The 23,031-nt window shown below is 44.7% G+C and overlaps 1 protein-coding gene across 1 annotated transcript in view; it reads right to left on the bottom strand.

The window, feature by feature from the left end:
• The window catches only part of LOC110536969 (endoplasmic reticulum metallopeptidase 1), a 48,954-nt gene that overhangs the window by 10,255 nt on the left and 15,668 nt on the right, over positions 1-23,031 (bottom strand). Inside the window, exons 6-13 of the mRNA XM_036936926.2 lie at positions 22,880-22,972; positions 16,389-16,601; positions 15,635-15,758; positions 15,237-15,333; positions 3,859-4,033; positions 1,799-1,989; positions 1,348-1,500; positions 724-926 (exon numbers count right to left, since the gene is read on the bottom strand). Of these exons, the coding sequence (XP_036792821.2) occupies positions 724-926; positions 1,348-1,500; positions 1,799-1,989; positions 3,859-4,033; positions 15,237-15,333; positions 15,635-15,758; positions 16,389-16,601; positions 22,880-22,972 (1,249 nt within the window). The remainder of the gene's footprint in view (positions 1-723; positions 927-1,347; positions 1,501-1,798; positions 1,990-3,858; positions 4,034-15,236; positions 15,334-15,634; positions 15,759-16,388; positions 16,602-22,879; positions 22,973-23,031) is intronic.

The following is a 23,031-nucleotide window of genomic DNA, read 5'->3' as shown; positions in this document are numbered from 1 at the left end:
GGACTCTGACCATGAGAAACATGATTCTCTGGTCTGATGAAACCAAGATTGAAATCTTTGGCCTGAATACCAAGCTTCACGTCTGGAGGAAACCTGGCACCATCCCTACGGTGAAGCATGGTGGTGGCAGCATCATGCTGTGGGGAGGTTTTTCAGGGGCAGGGACTAGGAGACTAGTCAGGATTGAGGGAAAGATGAACGAAGCAAAGTACAAAGAGATCCTTGATGAAAACCTGCTCCAGAGCCTCAGACTGGGGTGAAGGTTCACCTTTCAACAGGACAATGACCCTAAGCACACAGCCAAGACAACGCAGTAGTGTCTTCGGGACAAGTCTCTGAATGTCCTTGAGTGGCTCAGCCAGAGCCTGGACTTGAACCCAGCAACGCTCCCCATCCAACCTTACAGAGCTTGAGAGGATCTGCAGAGAAGAATGGGAGAAACTCCCAAAATACAGGTGTGCAAAGCTTGTAGTGTCATACCCAAGAAGACTCAAGCCTGTAATCACTGCCAAAGGTGCTTCAACAAAGTACTGAGTAAAGGGTCTGAATAAATATGTAAATGTGATTTTTCAGTTGTTTATTTTGTCATTATGGGGTATTTTGGGGTATTTTAGAATAAGGTTGTAACGTAACAAAATTTGGAAAATGTAAAGGGGTCTGAATACTTCCCGAATACACTGTATACTACATATTCTAATTCCTAGTTCTATGGGTATGACTCACTTGACAAGGAACTTGACCGGTAGGAACCAGGGGTAGCCACAGAAAGGCCTGTCCTCCTGACAGCTGGTCCTGATAGTGTCGTTGATCTCTGGTATGATAGGCGTGATGTGCTGCATGCCAGTGTAGTCAAAGCTGTTGATCCACAGACCTGAGTCTCTGCTCTTCACCTGGCCATCCAGACCATGGAAGGTACGAGTGGTGTGCTGACAGGAAGGGAAGAGAGAAAAGGTGAAAAGATATTCAGCAACTCATGGTAGAACACCCGAGGGGGGAGTTGTTTCAAAAGTACATGTTTAGCAGGAGCAGACAGAAAGACTCAGTCAACATTGACACACAGTTGTTCATTTGAAATAAGAGTGTGTTTGTTCTTAAGTCCTGGATAAATAAAAATGTGCTTGGTGGAGCAGGCAGAAAGACGGTCAACATTGCCAGGTTGTCATTGTAACATAAGGTCTGTATTTAATTCATTGAGATACACACACTAAGACCAATGCATCAGATAATTGTTTATTCAATGTTGTCAGGTGTGTGTGCGTCTAAGCAGAAAGTGCCTGAGATGGTCTTGGGACTAGAACCGTTTGAGGTGTGGGCCAGAGAGGTCGGGTGTGTGTCAGATGGTCTCACCTGAAGAAAGACCCGTTTGGGGCGTGGGCTCGAGGGGTCTGCTGTATAGGGGAAGAACATTCCACACAACACCAGCACCAGAAACACAGTGAACACTGTTCCCAGACCTGCCAACAGCCACTTAGTAGACCTAGCCAAGTAGATGAAGTGGAGCTGGGGGGAGAGAGGGATGAGGGAGAGAATCAAAAACACACATCAGATCACTCAAAGCTGTTTAAAGTCATCAGATTATATGATATTTCATTTTTCTACCTAATATCCTCCATTCCATGATGGAGAGGGGAGTTGCTGCTGACCTGGTTGGTATTGTATTGTAATAAATATTGCTATGCTGGCGCTTCCAAAGGTTTCTATGGGAATGTTATTTCCACAACGACTACAGTCAGGAACACGTTCCTGTGCTCTTCCCTCTTTTGGAAAGCTAGCTAGTATTAACCATGGTTCTACTCACAAAGAAGGAGGAGAGGAAGAGTGTGGCGAGGGTGACGAGGGTGGCCAGGACCACGTCAGGGGGGATCTCTGTGCCGCTGCGCCCCAGGATGGGCGTGAAGATCTCAAACACTACCCAGATCAGGAACATGAAGTGGACATAGGGCAGAGCCAGACCCAGCTGGTAGAGAACAGAGTACTTCACCGATGCACCTGGAGACACAGGAGAGATACATTAATTAACCCAGACCCAGCTTGTAGAGAACAGAGTACTTCACCTGCACCAAACAAATAAGAGATCAATATAAAACTCTTTCAATTCAAAACTAATCATGTGATACATTAATGTATCGTTGTTGCTGCTGAGCTGTGAAAATGACCTGACAACCTTCTGATTGAAACATCACACTTCATAATAACAATGGGAGCATTGAACAGTATCCACGTCTATCCAATAACCTGTATCCATTTATTGTTCATGAAAAGGAATCTCCTTATGGGAAGCAATTTATCTATCGATCTACAGTGCATTCGGAAAGTGTTCAGACCTCTTGACTTTTTCCACATTTTACAGCCTTATTCTAAAATTGATTAAATAGTTTTTTCCCCTCATCAAATCTACACATAATACCCCATAATGACGAAGCAAAAACAGGTTTTTAGAAATGTTTGCATATTTATAAAACATTTAATAACTTAAAAATCACATTTACATATTTATTCAGAGCCTTTACTCAGTACTTTGTTGAAGCACCTTTGGCAGGGATTAAAGCCTTGAGTCTTCTTGGGTATGGCACTACAAGCTTGGCACAACTGTATTTGGAGAGTTTCTCCAATTCTTCTCTGCAGATACTCTCAAGCTCTGTCAGGTTGGATGGGGAGCGTTGCTGCACAGATATTTTCAGGTCTCTCCAGAGATGTTCGATCGGATTGAAATTTGGGCTCTGGTTGGGGCCACAAGGACATTCAGAGACTTGTCCAGAAGCCACTCCTGTGTTGTGTTGGCTGTGTGCTTAGGGTCATTCTCCTGTTGGAAGGTGAACCTCCTGAGCGCTCTGAAGCAGGTTTTCATCAAGGATTCTCTTTGTACTTTGCTCCGCTCATCTTTCCCTCTATCCTGACTAGTCTCCCAGTCCCTGCCACTGAAAAACCTCCCCAGAGCATGATGCTGCCACCACCATGCTTCACCAAAGGGATGGTGCCAGGTTTCCTCCAGACGTGAAGCTTGGCATTCAGGCCAAAGAGTTCAATCTTGGTTTCATCAGACCAGAGAATCTTGTTTCTCATGGTCTGAGAGTCCTTTAGGTGCCTTTTGGCAAACTCCAAGTATGTGCCTTTTACTGAAGAGTGGCTTCCGTCTGACCACTCTACCATAAAGGCCTGATTGGTGGAGTGCCCCAGATATGGTTGTCCTTCTGGAAGTTTCTCCCATCTCCACAGAGGAACTCTGGAGCTCTGTCAGAGTAACCATCAGGTTCTTGGTCACCTCCCCGACCAAGGCCCTTCTCCCCTGATTGCTCAGTTTGGCCAGGCAGTCAGCTCTTGGAAGAGTCTTGGTGGTTCCAAACTTCTTCCATTTAAAGAATGATGGAGGCCACTGTTCTTGGTAGCCTTTCCCAGATCTGTGCCTCGACACAATCATGTCTCGGAGCTCTACGGACAATTCCTTCAACATCATGGCTTGGTTTTTGCTCTGACATGCACTGTCAACTGTGGGACCTTATATATAGACAGGTGTGTGCCTTTCCAAATCATGTCCAATTAATTGGATTTACCACAGGTGGGCTCTAATCAAGCTGTAGAAACATCTTAAGGATGGATCAATGGAAACAGGATGCACCGGAGCTCAATTTCGAGTCTCATTGCAAAGGGTCTGAATACTTATGTAAATAAGGTTTATAAAAAAAAAGTTTATACATTTTCTAAAATGTCTAAAAACATGTTTTTGTTTTTTCATTATGGGGTGTTGTGTGTAGAATGAGGGAAAAAATGTATCAAATACATTTTCATATAAGGCTGTAACGTAACAAAATGTGTAAAAACTCAAGGTGTCTGAAATCTATCCATCTATTCCCTCCTCACCTCTGAGTTTAAACTCCCTGGCGAGGAGCAGCTTGGTGGTCAGAGGGAAGGCCACCATCAGCATGGGGACGTAGGCAGAGCAGAGGTCGTTAGCTGTGAGGTAGACTAGGGCACCGCACCACAGCAGCAGGCTCACGTCAAAGTAGAGCTCCCCCAGCTCCAGGCGACGTACACCCTGCAGGAGGACGACCAGACAGACCAGGTCAGCAAGGAACAATCCCTGTCACTGGTGTATTGATACAGTATGCAAGAGGAACACTCAGACAGACAGGGGACAATAAGGGCAGACACAGACTGTCATCCATTCTCCCAAAATAGGCTTATCCATTTAATTGTTATATCAACACCAAGGTCTATGAAAATGTTTTTCTCTCATGGTTACTTGGCTGCACAGTCAACATACAATTCAGTCAGATTGGTTTTGATGGATGTTTTATTGAGCGGCCTTACACAGACCATGTGAGAACCATGGAGAGTGAGTGAACTTCAGCCCAGATAGACCCACCCTGACATCCCACAGGCGAATAGCCAGGACTCTGCCTTTCGCTCTCCCTCTACTTCTCCGTTTCTCTCCCTCTACTTCTCTCAGTCTCTCTCTCTCTCTCTCTCCCGGCACCACTTAGTGATGTTTGAATACCAACAAAGGTCTCATTCACAGAGTTTAAAACCACTCCATTATCGCCAGTACTGTGCCTGAATCACACATAATTCTGACTCTGGTCATGGAGGAGAATGTTGTTTAATCTACCTCTTAATATCCTCTGTACGTTTACCCTGGCACTGTAGTGAAGTATGAACTACTGCCTTCAACTACACCAGTGGAGACTGGCGCCACTCAGTGTCTCTGTGTCCAGACCTGGAGCTCTGCCACTCAGTGTCCAGGCCTGGAGCTCTGCCACTCAGTGTCCAGGCCTGGAGCTCTGCCACTCAGTGTCCAGGCCTGGAGCTCTGCCACTCAGTGTCCAGGCCTGGAGCTCTGCCACTCAGGGTCCAGGCCTGGAGCTCTGCCACTCAGGGTCCAGGCCTGGAGCTCTGCCACTCAGGGTCCAGGCCTGGAGCTCTGCCACTCAGGGTCCAGGCCTGGAGCTCTGCCACTCAGGGTCCAGGCCTGGAGCTCTGCCACTCAGGGTCCAGGCCTGGAGCTCTGCCACTCAGGGTCCAGGCCTGGAGCTCTGCCACTCAGGGTCCAGGCCTGGAGCTCTGCCACTCAGGGTCCAGGCCTGGAGCTCTGCCACTCAGGGTCCAGGCCTGGAGCTCTGCCACTCAGGGTCCAGGCCTGGAGCTCTGCCACTCAGGGTCCAGGCCTGGAGCTCTGCCACTCAGGGTCCAGGCCTGGAGCTCTGCCACTCAGGGTCCAGGCCTGGAGCTCTGCCACTCAGGGTCCAGGCCTGGAGCTCTGCCACTCAGGGTCCAGGCCTGGAGCTCTGCCACTCAGGGTCCAGGCCTGGAGCTCTGCCACTCAGGGTCCAGGCCTGGAGCTCTGCCACTCAGGGTCCAGGCCTGGAGCTCTGCCACTCAGGGTCCAGGCCTGGAGCTCTGCCACTCAGGGTCCAGGCCTGGAGCTCTGCCACTCAGTGTCCAGACCTGGAGCTCTGCCACTCAGTGTCCAGGCCTGGAGCTCTGCCACTCAGTGTCCAGGCCTGGAGCTCTGCCACTCAGTGTCTCTGTAGGACGCAAAGACTAGCCTGCTACAGCACCACTACCTACCATAGAGCACTGGCATAAATCATTGGCTACATCCCAATATGCAGGCTAATATAGAACTGACAATACATGCCCAATACATTGCTTCATTCCAAGTGGTATGGTATGCCAGTGTGCATATTAAAATATAGATATTGTCCACACCCGTGGAACAAATGCACCCAGGACAATACCAAAGTAACCCAGCGTGGTTACAGACTGACCTCTCTGTTCAATGACAGAAACAGAAGCAGAGTCTGTATAAACGTGGCTAGGCTGGGCATAAGACTATAGCACAACATACGCGTGCTGTTTTAAACCTGCAGGGCTGAACTGAACAGTTTCAGAATAATATCTGTTACAAGCTTTTCAAAGCGTCTGGTCTGAGTGGTAGAACTTTTTCAGTCATATGACTGTGTGAGTTTGAGGTTTCCAACAGGCAAGGCTTCACATTGTGGTAAAAAATAAATGTAAATAAAAAATTGCTGCAGTATCGAGTAGGGCTGTCCCCGACAAAATAATGAATATTGGTCGACGGAAAGTAATCTGTTCTCTCGACTAAAGTGATTGGTAGAATTGTACTTGTATTTTTCCATACCTGGGTACACCCTATGAGTTTTAATGATATCCAAGCACCTGAGCTCAATGTGGAGTCTCATAGCGAAGGTTCTGAATACTGATGTAAATAAGGTATTTATACTGTGCTAAAATTTCTAAAAACCTGTTTTTGCTTTGTCATTATGGGGTATTGTGTGTAGATTGATGAGAGAGAAAAAACAACACTTTACCCATTTTAGAAAAAGGCTGTAATGTAACAAAATGTGGAAAACGTCAAGGGGTCTGAATACTTTCCGAATGCTCTGTATGCATTGAGCTTGTCTGATGCATTGAGCTTGTCTGATGCATTGAGCTTGTCTGATGCATTGAGCTTGTCTGATGCATTGAGCTTGTCTGATGCATTGAGCTTGTCTGATGCATTGAGCTTGTCTGATGCTTTAAGCTCCCTGTTTGATTAAATAAAAACACAAAGAGATCAGAGATCTAGGGAAGATAACAACTTTAACCCGACCATCTTCCTCCTGCTGGCTTTCATAGATTCTGCCACTACTCTCCTGAAGTTGCCGGTAAAAGGCTACACGAAGAGTCAGCAACCTTTCTCATGTTGAATGCCAATTTATCTTACCATTTCTACCGATCTGCATGCCAGTTATGATTTTCATATACACAGTTTCATTTCATTTATAATAACGGTTCGTATTGTAAATGTTCTATCCAAATATAAATGAAAATGATACAAACCTACAAAGTACCTTCTATTGCCATTGCCAGCTATGTAAAAAGTAGCTTATAAAGCCAACAAATAAAAACATTGCAGCCTGCAGGTAGAAAATATCCTGAAAATAAATACTCTATAAATCACATTGTCTATGCATAGCCTGTCTGCAATGAACTTGAAACATTGCATCAACTATTAACTTGGGTCCAGCTGAAGCTTGAGCTAGCTAACTTGCGACATTGTATAAAATACTCTGGGCCCTCAGAGTTTCTCCACACCAGTGAGCTCAGGACAGACACAGCTGTAGGCTATTTGCATAATCAGGTAGGCCTATTTTGTGTTTCTCGGAATCAGAGCATGACTTTGCGTTCTGCAAACAATGTGTCCACTCTGACAATGAGAACGGCAAAAGATTGTAATAATATGTTGAAGGCATTAACAGAAATTAACATTGTAGATTAGAAATGATAGGAATTAACAGTAAATGTACTACTGGTGATATATGTAATGGGGAATTGATTTACACTAACAATCAAATGCAAACAATTCGCACAATGAAGTTATGAAACAATGAATGTGCACAAATTGGCGGGACAAAACGCATTCTGGGAAAAGACAATTTTGCAGCCACACTCCCCTTCTTGGACTGTGTAATCCCCACTGCCATATACATATATATATATATACATACATACATACATACATACATACATACATACATACATACATACATACATACATACATACATATATATATATATATATACACATATATACATACATATACATATATATATATACACATATATACATATATACATATATACATACATACATACATACATACATATATATATATATATATATATATACACATATATATACATATATATATACATACATACATACATACATACATACATACATACATACATATATGCGCGCGCTACCTTGGTCGACTAGCAGCCTATCGACCAAACAATCGACCAATTGGGGTCAGCCCTAGTATCGAGGGTATAGCGTGACTGTAGAGCTGCGTAACAACTACCGCTGATGTAGAGTGGGAGGAAGTTGAAACTCATTGATTACACAACTCTGCACATGAGGTTCCCAACCCCTGCTCCAATACAGGTTCCCAACCCCTGCTCCAATACAGGTTCCCAGCCCCTGCCCCTGCTCCAATACAGGTTCCCACCCCCTGCTCAAATACAGGTTCCCACCCCCTGCCCCTGCTCCAATACAGGTTCCCAACCCCCTGCCCCTGCTCCAATACAGGTTCCCAACCCCCTGCTCCAATACAGGTTCCCAACCCCCTGCTCCAATACAGGTTCCCAACCCCCTGCTCCAATACAGGTTCCCAACCCCCTGCTCCAATACAGGTTCCCAACCCCCTGCTCCAATACAGGTTCCCAACCCCCTGCTCCAATACAGGTTCCCAACCCCCTGCTCCAATACAGGTTCCCAACCCCCTGCTCCAATACAGGTTCCCAACCCCCTGCTCCAATACAGGTTCCCAACCCCCTGCTCCAATACAGGTTCCCAACCCCCTGCTCCAATACAGGTTCCCAACCCCCTGCTCCAATACAGGTTCCCACCCCCTGCTCCAATACAGGTTCCCAACCCCTGCTCCAATACAGGTTCCCAACCCCCTGCTCCAATACAGGTTCCCAACCCCCTGCTCCAATACAGGTTTCCAACTCCTGCTCCAATACAGGTTCCCAACTCCTGCTCCAATACAGGTTCCCAACCCCTGCTCCAATACAGGTTCCCAACCCCTGCTCTAATACAGGTTCCCAACCCCTGCTCCAATACAGGTTCCCAACCCCTGCTCCAATACAGGTTCCCAACCCCTGCTCCAATACAGGTTCCCAACCCCTGCTCCAATTCAGGTTCTTATTCTCCTTCATTTCTATCCCAATGTAAAATGTTGAGTGTAATCACTGAGTGTCATCCCTGTTTCACACCTGGTAGTTTGGTGGATGGGACTACCAGCTCTCTGTAACCTAGAGGGCAACTAGTGGGTCCCTCTCCTCTATACCATGTTTCTTGTAGAATGACAATGTCTGTATTTCTGATTTCTATGGTGAAGTCTGGGTTCCTGCTCTTTAGGCCAAAGGCAGATGACCTCAGACTTTGTAAATTCCAGGATGAGATAGTAAAAGCTTTGTGTTCCATAGTGTCTAGTGTTGACATTTGTGTGGTTTAGGCCCGGACCCTTAGGTGTGAGCAGAGCATGCTGGGCGTTTGGTGCATGCCTCTTGGGTCGCAGGATGGGGCTTGGGCGGGTGTATTAGTGGAGGTTGGACCTGTTGCTCTACTCAAGGTCTGGGCATGTGCAGCTGTCATGTTGAGGTCCTTGCTGCAGGGGCGGGGGACATGGGCGGGGGCAGAAGTGGGCTGTTCTGTTGACTTCCCTGGGGGGGGAGAATGGCTAGCTCCTATGAGTTGTTCATTGTCGCATCTCAGTTCTCACCTCTTCCTGCAGTGCTGTTAGCTGGGCTGTGTTCTCCTCTATTTCCTCAAGTTCTCTCACCTCAGACCGGAGTGCGGACAGCGCTCCCAGACAGCCATTTATCTCCACCTTCAGCCCTTCAGGTCCTGTTGGGGGAGGGGTGTGTGGTTGTGCTGGTCTGTTTTGTGATTATGTGCTGTCTGGTGTGTGTGGACTAGCTCACCATCTCTGAATGTATCCCTCTCGACTATGGGGGTGACTCTCCTCGTCTGCAGGGCAGTTTGAAGAGGTGTGATCAGACTAGCTTGGAGTGGGGTAGTCGTCATCAAGAGAGAGCTTCTCCTGCCGTGCTCTTCTGTGGAAGTCTGTGCTCTTCTGTGGAAGTCTGTGCTCTTCTGTGGAAGGCTGGACTTCTGTGGAAGGCTGGACTTCTGTGGAAGTCCTACTGAAAGTGTTTTGAAGTTTCCCTCCTCCACTGTTCCATTGTTGTACAGATTGAATAGGATGTCTCAGGGTCCTTGTTTTCAGGTATTCTGATCTTTCACCCTCTGCCAATACCCTCTCTCTTGAAGGAGGGTGCTGTGCTCTTATAGCAGTGTGCAATGCCCAGGGATGGTCTGTGTAGAAGATTAAGTTGCTTTCTTTCCTATTTTTGTAGCAGTCAGCAAAAAGTGTCTCTGGATTGTCCATGAGGAGCTTCTCTTTGTAATCTTTTTATATCCAAGGGATACTGTACTGTGGTGACCTCTGCAAAGGGGGAATGCATGGAGCAGGGGGACAAAATTTGGTTGGGGGAGGAACTCTGCTGCCATAGTTGGGCTGAAGGACTTTCACACCTGTCACTTCACACCTTAGTGCTAATTGAAGTTGCAGCAGGATCAGTTCTTTCCTAGCAAGCTTGGTAGCCTTTTAATTTAGCATTCAGCCTGTATAAAGTAAAATACGTAGAGATGATTGTAATGTTATTTTCCTTCTAGGCTTTAGAAGTAGCTTCAGACTGAACATGACTTAAATCAGTTCCAGGTTGGGTTTCTGTTGTGCTTCTATCGCTGGTTGTTGGGTTTCTGTTGTGCTTCTATTGCTGGTTGTTGGGTTTCTGTTGTGCTTCTATCGCTGGTTGTTGGGTTTCTGTTGTGCTTCTATCGCTGGTTGTTGGGTTTCTGTTGTGCTTCTATCGCTGGTTGTTGGGTTTCTGTTGTGCTTCTATCGCTGGTTGTTGGGTTTTCAGAAAGTTTGCTGGATAGCAGTAACAAACATTAGCAGTGAGAATTTTGTCCAAAACGAGGCTGTGAGTTTGCATTTGGAATTAAGGTTAGGTTGTGGAGGGTAGTATCATGTATATATCCTTGTAAAAAAAATAAAAAATCTAAACTCTAAATCTATCTTTTTGTAGAATAATTCTGAAAGATTCAGGAGCTCATCTGCTCATGAACTTCCCAGTCAACTGCATCTATAGGCTACACTGAGGTTTTTCTTTAGTGCTGAAGCTTTCGGGTCTAACTGTACTTCCGCCAAATAGGCCACACGCCTGGGAACGGGCAGAGAAGGTTACCGTCGATCCACCAAGGAAAAAAGTACGATGTCGGAGTTTACTTCAATAAGAGAAAAGCTGTGAAATGTAGAGTTGAAGATAAAGAGAAGGGAGGACCAGAAAGTAATGTTTGGGAAAGATTTGGTGAAGTGGTACAAGAGGATGATAACAGTGTTGTGTGGTGATTGTGAGGCGCTATACAAATTCAACAGTCACAAGATCGGACTTCAAATAGGCCAATGACAGGTCAAGGGAACTGTAGCCTGCTGTTCAGATGGGTCAAATGGAAACTGAAATCTGGACTCTGACTGTGGGTCTATAACCTCTCACATTGCCTTAACATTAACTCCTGCAGAATTAAACATTTATTGCAGTAAAATGATGCACCAAATGTAGGCTACATTTTGACTGGGGAACAGGAGTGGAGAAATATGATTTATTTCTTTCAGCATCTTGAGAGAATGTGAATGGTCAGTTAGATACCGTCTGTAGAGGTGCTATATTTATCAGCATCATAAACACTGATAGTACGTCAACCACATTAAATATGCATCCAAGCTGAACTGAAATCTAATCAGAAACATGTTGGCTCGTTTACACAGCTTTCTATTTCCGTACAACCGGTCGAACTCATGTCCTTCAGAAACTTAGCAAAAAAAAAAAAAAAAAGAATTTTCTTTGCTATTGCACTTCCTCCCCGATCCCTAAACGTCTTTGCTCTGAGAAAGATGCAGAAATGACAGAGAAAACTTTCCCAATGTCAAATAGATTGAAGCGTTCATTCTATCGATTTATGGTGAGCAAGGGTTTATTTAGTCTTTTAAGGCAGTGGTTCCCAAACGTTTTATAGTCCCGTACCCCTTCAAACATTCAACAACCAGCTGCGTTCTGTCAAATAGCACCAGGGTCAGCGCACTGTCAAATGCTGTTTTTTGCCATCATTGTAAGCCTGCCACACACACACACATTAAACATAAGAATGAGTGTGAGTTGTCGTCACAGCCCGACTCGTGGGAAGTGACAAAGAGCTCTTATAGGACCAAGGCACTGATAATAATAAATCATTGTGCTCTTTATTTAACCATCTTACATATAAAACCCGATTTGTTCAACAAAAATTGTGAATAACTCACCACAGGTTAAGGGTGTGCTTGAAAGGATGCACATAACTCTTCAATGTTGGGTCATATTGGAGAGAGTCTCAGTCTTAAATTATTTTCCACACAATCTGTGCCTGCGTTTAGTTTTCATGCCAGTGAGGGCCGAGAATCCACTCTCACAGAGGTACGTGGTTGCAAAGGGCATCAGTGTCTTAACAGTGCGATTTGCCAAGACAGGATACTCTGAGCGCAGCCCAATCCAGAAATCTGGCAGTGACTTCTGATTAAATTCTATTTTCACAGAACTGCTTGTTGCAATTTCAATGAGAATCTCTTGTTCAGATATTGGGAAGTGGACTGGAGGCAGAGCATGAAAAGGGATAACGAATCCAGTTTGTGTCCTCCGTTTCGGGAAAGTACCTGAGTAATTGCGCACCCAACTCACTCAGGTGGTTCGCTGTATCACATTTGACATTGTCCGTAAGCTTGAGTTTGCACACAAAAATTATACAATGATGGAAAGACCTGTGTGTTGTCCTTGTTAATGCAGACAGAGAGGAGCTCCAACTTCTTAATCATAGCCTTAATTTTGTCCCGTACATTGTATATAGTTGTGGAGAGTCCCTGCAATCCTAGATTCAGATCATTCAGGTGAGAAAAAACATCACCAAGATAGGCCAGTCGTGTGAGAAACTCGTCATCATGTAAGCGGTCAGACAAGTGAAAATGATGGTCAGTAAAGAAAACTTTAAGCTCGTCTCTCAATTCTAAAAAAAAGTGTCAATACTTTTCCCCTTGATAACCAGCGCACTTCTTCTGTATGTTGTAAAAACGTTACATGGTCGCTGCCCATATCATTGCATAATGCAGAAAATACACAAGAGTTCAGGGGCCTTGCTTTAACAAAGGTAACCATTGTCACACTGTAGCATCCAAAACATATTTCAAGCTGTCAGGCATTCCCTTGGCAGCAAGAGCCTCCCGGTGGATGCTGCAGTGTACCCAAGTGGCGTCGGGAGCAACTGCTTGCACGCGCGTTACCACTCCACTATGTCTCCCTGTCATGGCTTTTGTGCCATCAGTACAGATACCAACACATCTTGACCACCAAAGTCCATTTGATGTCACAAAGCTGTTCAGTACTTAAAAAATATCCTCTCCTGTTTTCCTGGTTTCCAGAAGAGGAAGTCTTCCTTAATTGACCCCCCATAAACATAACAGACATATACCAGGAGTTGTTGACTCATCCAGCTGTAACGCATAGAATTCACTGGCTTGTATGCAAAGCATTAACTGTTTCAAAACATCTCCTGCCATGTCTGATGCGTTGTGAAAGTCGTGAAACAGTGTTGTTTGATGAAGGCATTATCTGTATAGTTTTTGGGGCCTTTTGGGCCCAGCATTGTCCCAGCCATATCCGCAGCAGCAGGAAGAATGAAGTCCTCTAAAATAGTATGGGGCTTTCCTGTCCTAGCCACTCGGTAGCTCACCATATAAGACGCTTCTAGACCCTTCTTATTAATGCTATATGTTGCTTTTGTTGCTTTTGATATTGTGTTGTTATTTCGCTGAACACTAGATGGTTTCATTTTATTTTTGGCAGTGAAACGAGGCTACTCAGGCGAGAAAAAAACATCACCCGAATGTATAGCCCCGTTGGAAAATCTAAATGGACTGTTTGAAAATGTTTTATTTGGCGTACCCCCGACAGCATTGCACATACCCCAGTTTGATAATAGCTGTCCTAGGGCAACATACTGAATCCATAGACATTACAGTCCAATTGGAAAGTGTTCAGACCTCTTGACTTGTTCCACATTTTGTTACGTTACAGCCTTATTCTATAATGGATTAAATTGTTTCCCCCCCCCCCCCCCCTCATCAATCTACACACAATATCCCATAATGGCAAAGCAAAAACAGGTATTTAGAAATATTACATTTACATAAGTAAATCAGACCCTTAACTCAGTACTTTGTTGAAGCACCTTTGGCAACGATTACACCCTCAAGTCTTCTTGGGTATGAAGCTACACCAGTATTTGGGGAGTTTCTCCTATTCTTCTCTGCAGATCCTCTCAAGCTCTATCAGGTTGGATGGGGAGTGTCGCTGCATAGCTTTTTTCAGGTCTCTCCAGAGAAGTTTGATCAGGTTCAAGTCCAAGCTCTGGCTTGGCCACTCAAGGACATTCAGAAACTTGTCCCAAAGCCACTCCTGCATTGTCTTGGCTGTGTGCTTGGGGTGGTTGTCCTGTTGGAAGGTGAACCTTTGCGCCCAGTCTGAGGTCATGAGCACTCTGGAGCAGGTTTTCATCAAGGATCTCTCTGTACTTTGCTCCGTTCATCTTTCCCTCGATCCTGACTAGTCTCCCAGTCCCTGCCACTGAAAAACATCCCCACAGCATGATGCTGTCACCACCATGCTTCACCGTAGGGATGGTGCCAGGTTTCCTCCTGATGTGACGAGATTTCAATCTTGGTTTCATCAGACCAGAGAATCTTGTTTCTCATGGTCTGAGAGTTCTTTAGATGCCCGTTGGCAAACTCCAAGTGGGCTGTCATGTTCCTTTTACTGAGGAGGGGCTTCAATCTGGCCACTCTACCATAAAGGCCTGATGGTGGAGTGCTGCAGAGATGGTTGTCCTTCTGGAAGGTTCTCCCATCTCCACAGAGGAACTCTGGAGCTCTATCAGAGTGACCATCAGGTTCTTGGTCACCTCCCTGACCAAGGCCCTTCTCCCTCGATTGCTCAGTTTGGCTGGGCGGCCAGCTCTAGGAAGCATCTTGCTGGTTCCAAACTTCTTCCATTAAAGAAGGATGGAGGCCACTGTGTTCTTGGTACCCTTCCCCAGATCTGTGCCTCGACACAATCCTGTCTCGGAGCTCTAAGGGCAATTCCTTCAACCTCATGGCTTGGTTTTTGCTCTGACGTGCACTGTCAACTGTGGAATAAGGCTGTAGCATCTTAGAATGTGGAAAAGGGAAGTGGTCTGAATACATCCCAGATGCACCGAATGACAGAAGAGAAGCTTCATGTATCTAATTATAGACAAGTTTACTAACAAATAGTCTACCAAAATGTTGGAAATTATAAGCAGAAACACATCTAAATCAGTCAACAACAAAAAAACATCCTACACCCCCATTCAGAAAAATGGTTCTGCCGTCTCGGACTAGCCTACAGCTAGAAGGTTAGGTGTGGGCCTCAGATTGTCACATTTTTACATATAGTTGGGTGGTTGTGGTTATTAGCAGTTGCGGGTGAGTGCGGGTGAACAAACAACTGACCCATGCACCACTAACACAAACACACACACACACACACACGCAGCTCACCCCGTAGTAGAGGTTCTTGGCCAGTGTGTGGATCAGGACCATCGTCCCAGTGGCAGCAGAACCATACATAAAGATGCATGTATAGAAGTCATTGTACCTAGAAGACAACGGAGAAAAAAAACTATATTTATGCAAAATGATATGACTTATACTTCTATAAGTAATGACAATATTCTATGTTGTTAAAATAATGAAGTTGTCCTCTAAAGTGTGTGGTAGGGGCGATCCAATATAAGCACACAGGAAGAAGATTGATTGGATACATTTACTTCCATACATCTTCTCTTGTTATACTCTGGACATTTGTTATTTATGTCTAAATGGTGAAATAAATGTTGTCTAAATAAACTAGAAAATGTACATTTCCTGAAGAAAATGTGTGTTTCAAGTGTTAATACCAGAACATGGATCGTCCTGTCAGCGACACAACCAAGGCTATGATGAGCACTGTCAGCAGAGTGACCAACCAGCTGAGGATGACCACCGCCGTGGCATAGGCCAGCTCCTTGATGTAACGACCTCCTAGGAAAGAGAGAGGGACATACAGTACACAGCTAGTCAGGGACGGGGTCAATTCAGGAAGTAAACTGAAATTATATTTTCCCCTGTAGAAAGCCAATGAGGAAAATGTACATTAGAATTAGAATTTCAGTTTACTTCCTGAATTCAAATGGAATTTACCCCAACTCTGCTGTACACAGATAGTCATTAATCCTTTAACACACTTTAGAGGAAAATATCCAATAAAGGTCCCCCACATTACCAAACCCATCCTGCTCTGCTCAAACACATAAACCCTTTACACTCGTGGGAATTGGCCTATATGGATAGGGCTAAATAGAAATGTTTCTTACAGAAGAAATATGAAAAGCATAACCATGGTAGGAATTAAAAAGGGAACAATTTGGAGATTATGGGAAAATTATTAGACCAAAGTTGAGGATACCTGACAAAACTGAATCCCAACATTACACTGTTGATTTTGTGTGTCTTTTACATTTACTGTACTCTTCGATGCATTTGTTCATAACAAAATTTGACAATACTCCCCGCCTTCACACAATTGGTGGTGTTGTTTGCGCCATCCAAAACCAGTCCATTATAAATTGCAATCTGGGTCAAGTCGCAATCTATGCTCATGATGTCACTTACCCACATTACTGGGATGGGAGCACTTCTTAAATAGGTAGAGGAAGGTTGCCATGGCAGTCATGTAGTTGATAATGGTACCAACGCGGGCCGGGTACGCCACCACCACCATGCCAAGCAGGTCAAAGAACACCATGTTGCCATGACGATACTCCGAGGAGTCCGCCAGCTCCTCAGACATCACCAGGTGCTTCAGTACCGCCAGGATGTTGTCACCTAGGGATACGGGAAGGAGGGTAAGTAAAGTGCAGTGACATTTGATTTATTGAACCCAGTGGTGTAAATTGGGTACATAACAGGCCTCTTCCAGATGAGATTTAAGGTAGAATTTGTATTTATTAGAGATTGCCATTAGCTGCTAAAAACATAGTTTATGATGAGACTGAGAAGGCATTTCTAAAACGCTGTTACATTTGACATTCAGTCTAAAACGCTCTTTGGCCTAACAGTTATATCCATGGACATTATTTAGTTTATTTTATCTTTATTTAACTAGGCAAGTCAGTTAAGAACAAATTCTTATTTTCGATGACGGCCTAGGAACAGTGGGTTAGCTGCCTGTTCAGGGGGCAGAACGACAATTTAAAAAAAAAATGTTTTAAACCTTTCGGTTACTAGTCCAACGCTCTAACCACCAGGCTACCTGCCGCCCCATTAGATGAGAGGGTTTGTCTGATCAAATCCCAGATGGATTATATTGCTGTTGTGCCCTTTAGCCTGAAAAGCTGCAGTGATTCGCTGGTATACCGAGTAGTGCTTCAATAGAAGCATTTTCTAAACAAACAATGCAATGTATCAATCATTAAACCAACAACAGACAGACAAAGGGACCAGTGGGAGGATGAAAAACATGAATGTGCTGCATTCTATGCCAAGACAACATCAATCCCTAAACAAATAGAACACAAAATGCAGGGCTACATAAGCGTATTGTGTTTGTCTAGCATAGCGTTAGTGCGTTGTGATTACACTTAGGGATGGGTCAGTTGTGCTGCCTGTCTGTGATGTCCCCTGCTGTCGGTGGGTTATGAATGATCTCAGTATGCTGCAGAGCTGGGTTCAAATAATATAGAAAATTATTTAAAAGCTTTGTCTGTGCTTGATTGAGCTTGCCTGGCTTAAATGGACCAATAGAAATGTCCAAAACAGCAAATCGCACACATCTGTCACTCCATGGTAAGCTAGACTAGAGAAAATGCTTAAATTATTTGAAACATTTCCAATAGTAACTGAACCAAGGTCTGGTATGCTGCTAGTGCATCTCCCCCCTCTCTGTTTGCTTGAAAACACAAAAGTAAGTAAACAGCAGCCTAGCCTGGTAAAATGGCCAGCCGTGCACAAAGCTCCATTGTTCCAGTGTTCCGTTTGATATCTCCACGGAGTCCGTTCTGCCCCCAGAACGCAAACATAAAGCATTGCTTTCATTTGGATATTGGCTGCCTGGTAGCCTGGAATCCAAACTGACTTAGCTGTGTTTAAACTGAAACACTGGTTTAAGCAGGCTAGCTTGGCTGGTCCTCTGGGTTGGGGGAAACTAGGCCTCGTCATACTGAAATTATTTGATGTTTAGAGTTTCACTAATTCCCTCCATCCAGTCAGAGATTAAGAATTACACTACAAATTGAGGAAGGAATTAGTGATTTGCATCTAGTTTTGAAGCAGAACTAAGAGCATTTATCTTTAGTAGTTTTGAACCAGATTACAACTAGAACTAACAGTATGTACAGTTGAAGTCAGAAGTTTACATACACCTTAGCCAAATACATTTAAACTCAGTTTTTCACAATTACTGACATTTAATCATAGTAAAAATCCCCTGTCTTAGGTCAGTTAAGATCACCACTTTATTTGAAGAATGTGAAATGTCAGAATAATAGAGAATTATTTATTTCAGCTTTTATTTCTTTCATCACATTCCCAGTGGGTCAGAAGTTTACATACACTCAATTAGTATTTGGTAGCGTTGCCTTTAAGTAGTTTAACTTGGGTCAAATGTTTTGGGTAGCCTTCCACAAGCTTCCCACAATAAATTGCATTTTGGCCAATTCCTCCTGACAGAGCTGGTGTAACTGAGTCAGGTTTGTAGACCTCCTTGCTCGCAAACACTTTTTCAGTTCTGCCCACACATTTTCTATAGGATTGAGGTCAGGGCTTTGTGATGGCCACTCCAATACCGTGACTTTGTTGTCCTTAAGCCATTTTGCCATAACTTTGGAAGTATGCTTGCGGTCATTGTCCATTTGGAAGACCCATTTGCGACCAATCTTTAACTTCCTGACTGATGTCTTGAGATGTTGCTTCAATATATCCACATAATTTTCCTACCTCATGATGCCATCTATTTTGTGAAGTGCACCAGTTCCTCCTGCAGCAAAGCACCCCCACAACATGATGCTGCCATCGTCGTGCTTCACGGTTGGGATGGTGTTCTTCAGCCTCCCCTTTCCTCCAAACATAACGATGGTCATTAAGGCCAAACAGTTCTATTTTTGTTTCATCAGACCAGAGGACATTTCTCCAAAAAAGTACGATCTTCGTCCCTATGTGCAGTTGCAAACCGTAGTCTGGCTTTTTTATGGCGGTTTTGGAGCAGTGGGTTCTTCCTTGCCGAGCGGCCTTTCAGATTATGTCGATATAGGACACATTTTACTGTGGATATAGATACTTTTGTACCTGTTTCCTCCAGCATCTTCACACGGTCCTTTGCTCTTGTTCTGGGATTGATTTGCACTTTTCACACCAAAGTACATTCATCTCTAGGAGACAGAACGCGTCCCCTTCCTGAGCGGTATGACGGCTGCGTGGTCCCATTGTGTTTATACTTGCGTTTATACAGATGAACGTGGTAGCTTCAGGCGTTTGGAAATTGCTCCAAGGATTAACCAGACTTGTGGGGGTCAACAATTTTTTTCTGAGGTCTTGGCTGATTTCTTTTGATTTTCCCATGACGTCAAGACGTCAAGGCACTGAGTTTGAAGGTAGGCCTTGAAATACATCCACAGGTACACCTCCAATTGACTCAAATTATGTCAATTAGCCTACCAGAAGCTTCTATGACATTTTCTGGAATTTTCCAAACACAGTCAAATTAGTGTATGTAAACTTTGACCCACTGGAATTGTGATACAGTGAAATTATAAGTGAAATAATCTGTCTGTAAACAATTGTTGGAAAAATTACTTGTGTCATGCACAAAGTAGATGTCCTAACCGACTTGCCAAAACTATAGATTGTTAACAAGAAATTTGTGGAGTGGTTGAAAAATGAGTTTTAATGACTCCAACCTAAGTGTCTGTAAACTTCTGAATCTATAGTAGTTTTGGACCAGATTGCAACCAGAACTAACAGCATGCATCTATAGTAGTTTTGGACCAGATTGCAACCAGAACTAACAGCATGTATCTATAGTAGTTTTGGACCAGATTGCAACCAGAACTAACAGCATGCATCTATAGTAGTTTTGGACCAGATTGCAACCAGAACTAACAGCATGTATCTATAGTAGTTTTGGACCAGATTACAACCAGAAGTGAGAACATGAATCTAGTTTTGGACCAGATGTTAGGATAAAGATGAATTACTTCTAAAACAGATCCTGGTCCATTTATCATGGTAGTGGACAGACCAGACAACCTTCTAAGATATGGGGAAAATAGTATTTTCACGCCACTTCAATACCGAACTGCTTTCTCGCAGCAAGTTAAGAGAATTTTAACGTAGCAGGTTAGTAGAATTACCGCAGCAGGTTAGGAGAATTATGCTTACTATTGTAAACAATCACATATACAGTATCTCTTATGCGTGGGAATACTTTGAGAGACATTTCCAAAATTAAAATAACTTGGAGTTCATTTGCCTGTGTTTTTACAGTCTTATGTCCAACAACAAAAAAAATTGCTCAGAAAACTTGGAGAACCAAATAAATCCTGCGGGGCGCCAGTTAGGGAACCCTGCTTTAAGATATACTCTCTCACCTTCCTCGTCTGTTCCTTCTCCACCATACAGGGTTAGACTGCTATGTTGTTCAAAATAGCTCCTCAGGCTAGTAATATCTCATGACTGTCTTGATGGGCTGCTTCTATTTTAGATACTTTATTTCCCCCACTACTGTTTATGTGTGCTTGGTTGAGCAGTATGTGGTGTTTATTCTACTTGGTGGTTAGAGTAGAGTGCTTGGTTGAGCAGTATGTTGTGTTTATTCTACTTGGTGGTTAGAGGTTACAGTAGAGTGCTTGGTTGAGCAGTATGTTGTGTTTATTCTACTTGGTGGTTAGAGTATAGTGCTTGGTTGAGCAGTATGTGGTGTTTATTCTACTTGGTGGTTAGAGTATAGTGCTTGGTTGAGCAGTATGCGGTGTTTATTCTACTTGGTGGTTGGGGCGGCAGCGTAGCCTAGTGGTTAGAGCGTTGGACTAGTAACCGGAAGGTTGCGAGTTCAAACCCCCGAGCTGACAAGGTACAAATCTGTCGTTCTGCCCCTGAACAGGCAGTTAACCCACTGTTCCCAGGCCGTCATTGAAAATAAGAATTTGTTCTTAACTGACTTGCCTGGTTAAATAAAGGTAAAATAAAAAATAAAAAAAAAGAGTAGAGTGCTTGGTTGAGCAGTATGTGGTGTTTATGCTACCTGGTAGTTAGAGGTTAGAGTAGAGTGCTTGGTTGAGCAGTATGTGGTGTTTATTCTACTTGGTGGTTAGGGTAGAGTGCTTGGTTGAGCAGTATGTGGTGTTTATGCTACCTGGTAGTTAGAGGTTAGAGTAGAGTGCTTGGTTGAGCAGTATGTGGTGTTTATTCTACTTGGTGGTTAGGGTAGAGTGCTTGGTTGAGCAGTATGTGGTGTTTATTCTACTTGGTGGTTAGAGTAGAGTGCTTGGTTGAGCAGTATGTGGTGTTTATTCTACTTGGTGGTTAGAGTAGAGTGCTTGGTTGAGCAGTATGTGGTGTTTATTCTACTTGGTGGTTAGAGTAGAGTGCTTGGTTGAGCAGTATGTGGTGTTTATTCTACTTGGTAGTTAGAGGTTAGAGTAGAGTGCTTGGTTGAGCAGTATGTGTGCTACAGACAGTGGGGGTGTTTAAGCTACCTTGGCGTGAAGGTTAGAGGAGAGTGCTTGGTTGAGCAGTATGTGTGCTACAGACAGTGGGGGTGTTTAAGCTACCTTGGCGTGAAGGTTAGAGGAGAGTGACCGTCGGTAGAGGTTGAGCAGTATGTGAGGTGTGCTATAGCCGACAGCAGATTGTGTTTACACTACCAGGGAGTTAAGTGCTTGTTTGAGCAGTCGTTTTCATTAATGGATGGAATGTGGAGAGAGAGTAGGGAGCAGAGAGGGGCTACCTAGCTGTGTTGAGGACTAGGTTGTGAGCTACAGCCTACAGTGCAGTAGCACTGTCATTAATAAATGAGATATGGAGAGGGAGGGAGGGAGGGAGGGAGGGAGGGAGGGAGGGAGGGAGGGAGGGAGGGAGGGAGGGAGGGAAGGAGGGAGGGAAGGAAGGAGGGAGCAGACGGAGGGTAAAACACACTGTAATGGGTCAGAGTGCTCGTCTGAAGTGGGCTCTGAGGAATAGAAAGAGGTTGTCTGTCTGTACTAAAGTCAGTCCGATTGTCCGGTTGTTTGGAGTCATTTGTAAACTAACCTACAGCAGATCTGTCTGTCTGGCAGCCTGAGCTGAGCGTAGCCTACAGCAGATCTGTCTGTCTGGCATTCTGAGCTGAGTGTAGCCTACATCAGATCTGTCTGTCTGGCATTCTGAGCTGAGCGTAGCCTACATCAGATCTGTCTGTCTGGCAGCCTGAGCTGAGCGTAGCCTACATCAGATCTGTCTGTCTGGCAGCCTGAGCTGAGCGTAGCCTACAGCAGATCTGTCTGTCTGGCAGCCTGAGCTGAGTGTAGCCTACAGCAGATCTGTCTGTCTGGCCGCCTGAGCTGAGCGTAGCCTACAGCAGATCTGTCTGTCTGGCAGCCTGAGCTGAGCGTAGCCTACAGCAGATCTGTCTGTCTGGCGGCCTGAGCTGAGCCGAGCAAGGGAGCACAAAGAGAAGGAGAGGAGAGAAGAAGAGAAGAGAAGGTTATGAGAGGTGTAGATTGCCCATCTGGCCTGAGCTGAGCATTGGCATGTGGAGAGATGGAGTGAAGTTGATGGAGGGAGGTATAGCTTGCCTGATCTGATGGCGGGCGTTAGTGACCGTCCAGGACACAGCTCTGTTCACCTCAGCGTCTGGCACATCGCCACGTGAGCCAGCAGAGTGTGGTGCTGCAGTGACATGCTTGGTTCACCCTGGGAAGAAGGCATAGCCCACTTCCTCGTGCTTAACCCCCAGCAACAAGGACCTGAGCTGAGCTAGCCAAACACCATGGTAGAGGTCTCCTCAGACTCCCAGACACATGCATCACCAGCCTCAGATTGGAGACGGAGAAACGGCCCTCTTCCCACACACAGACAACAGTCTCTGTTCATAAAGGAGAAAGCACCGCTATGGGGCCCATAGAACTTACCTGCCCTCTGGATGGAGTCGGTCAGTATTCTGTCGGATGTGTCGTACTTGGTGTGGTAGAGGAAACCGTTCTCAATGAAGGCCAAATCAATTCCTACAGAGACACACAGGGAGGGACAAGAGGGTCAGGTCAGTGAGATTAACAATGCTCAG

The sequence above is a fragment of the Oncorhynchus mykiss genome, chromosome 12, assembly GCF_057628025.1.
Source record: "Oncorhynchus mykiss isolate SJ-2025 chromosome 12, ASM5762802v1, whole genome shotgun sequence".
NCBI lineage: Eukaryota > Metazoa > Chordata > Actinopteri > Salmoniformes > Salmonidae > Oncorhynchus > Oncorhynchus mykiss.
This window is presented reverse-complemented; position numbering and strand designations above follow the sequence as displayed.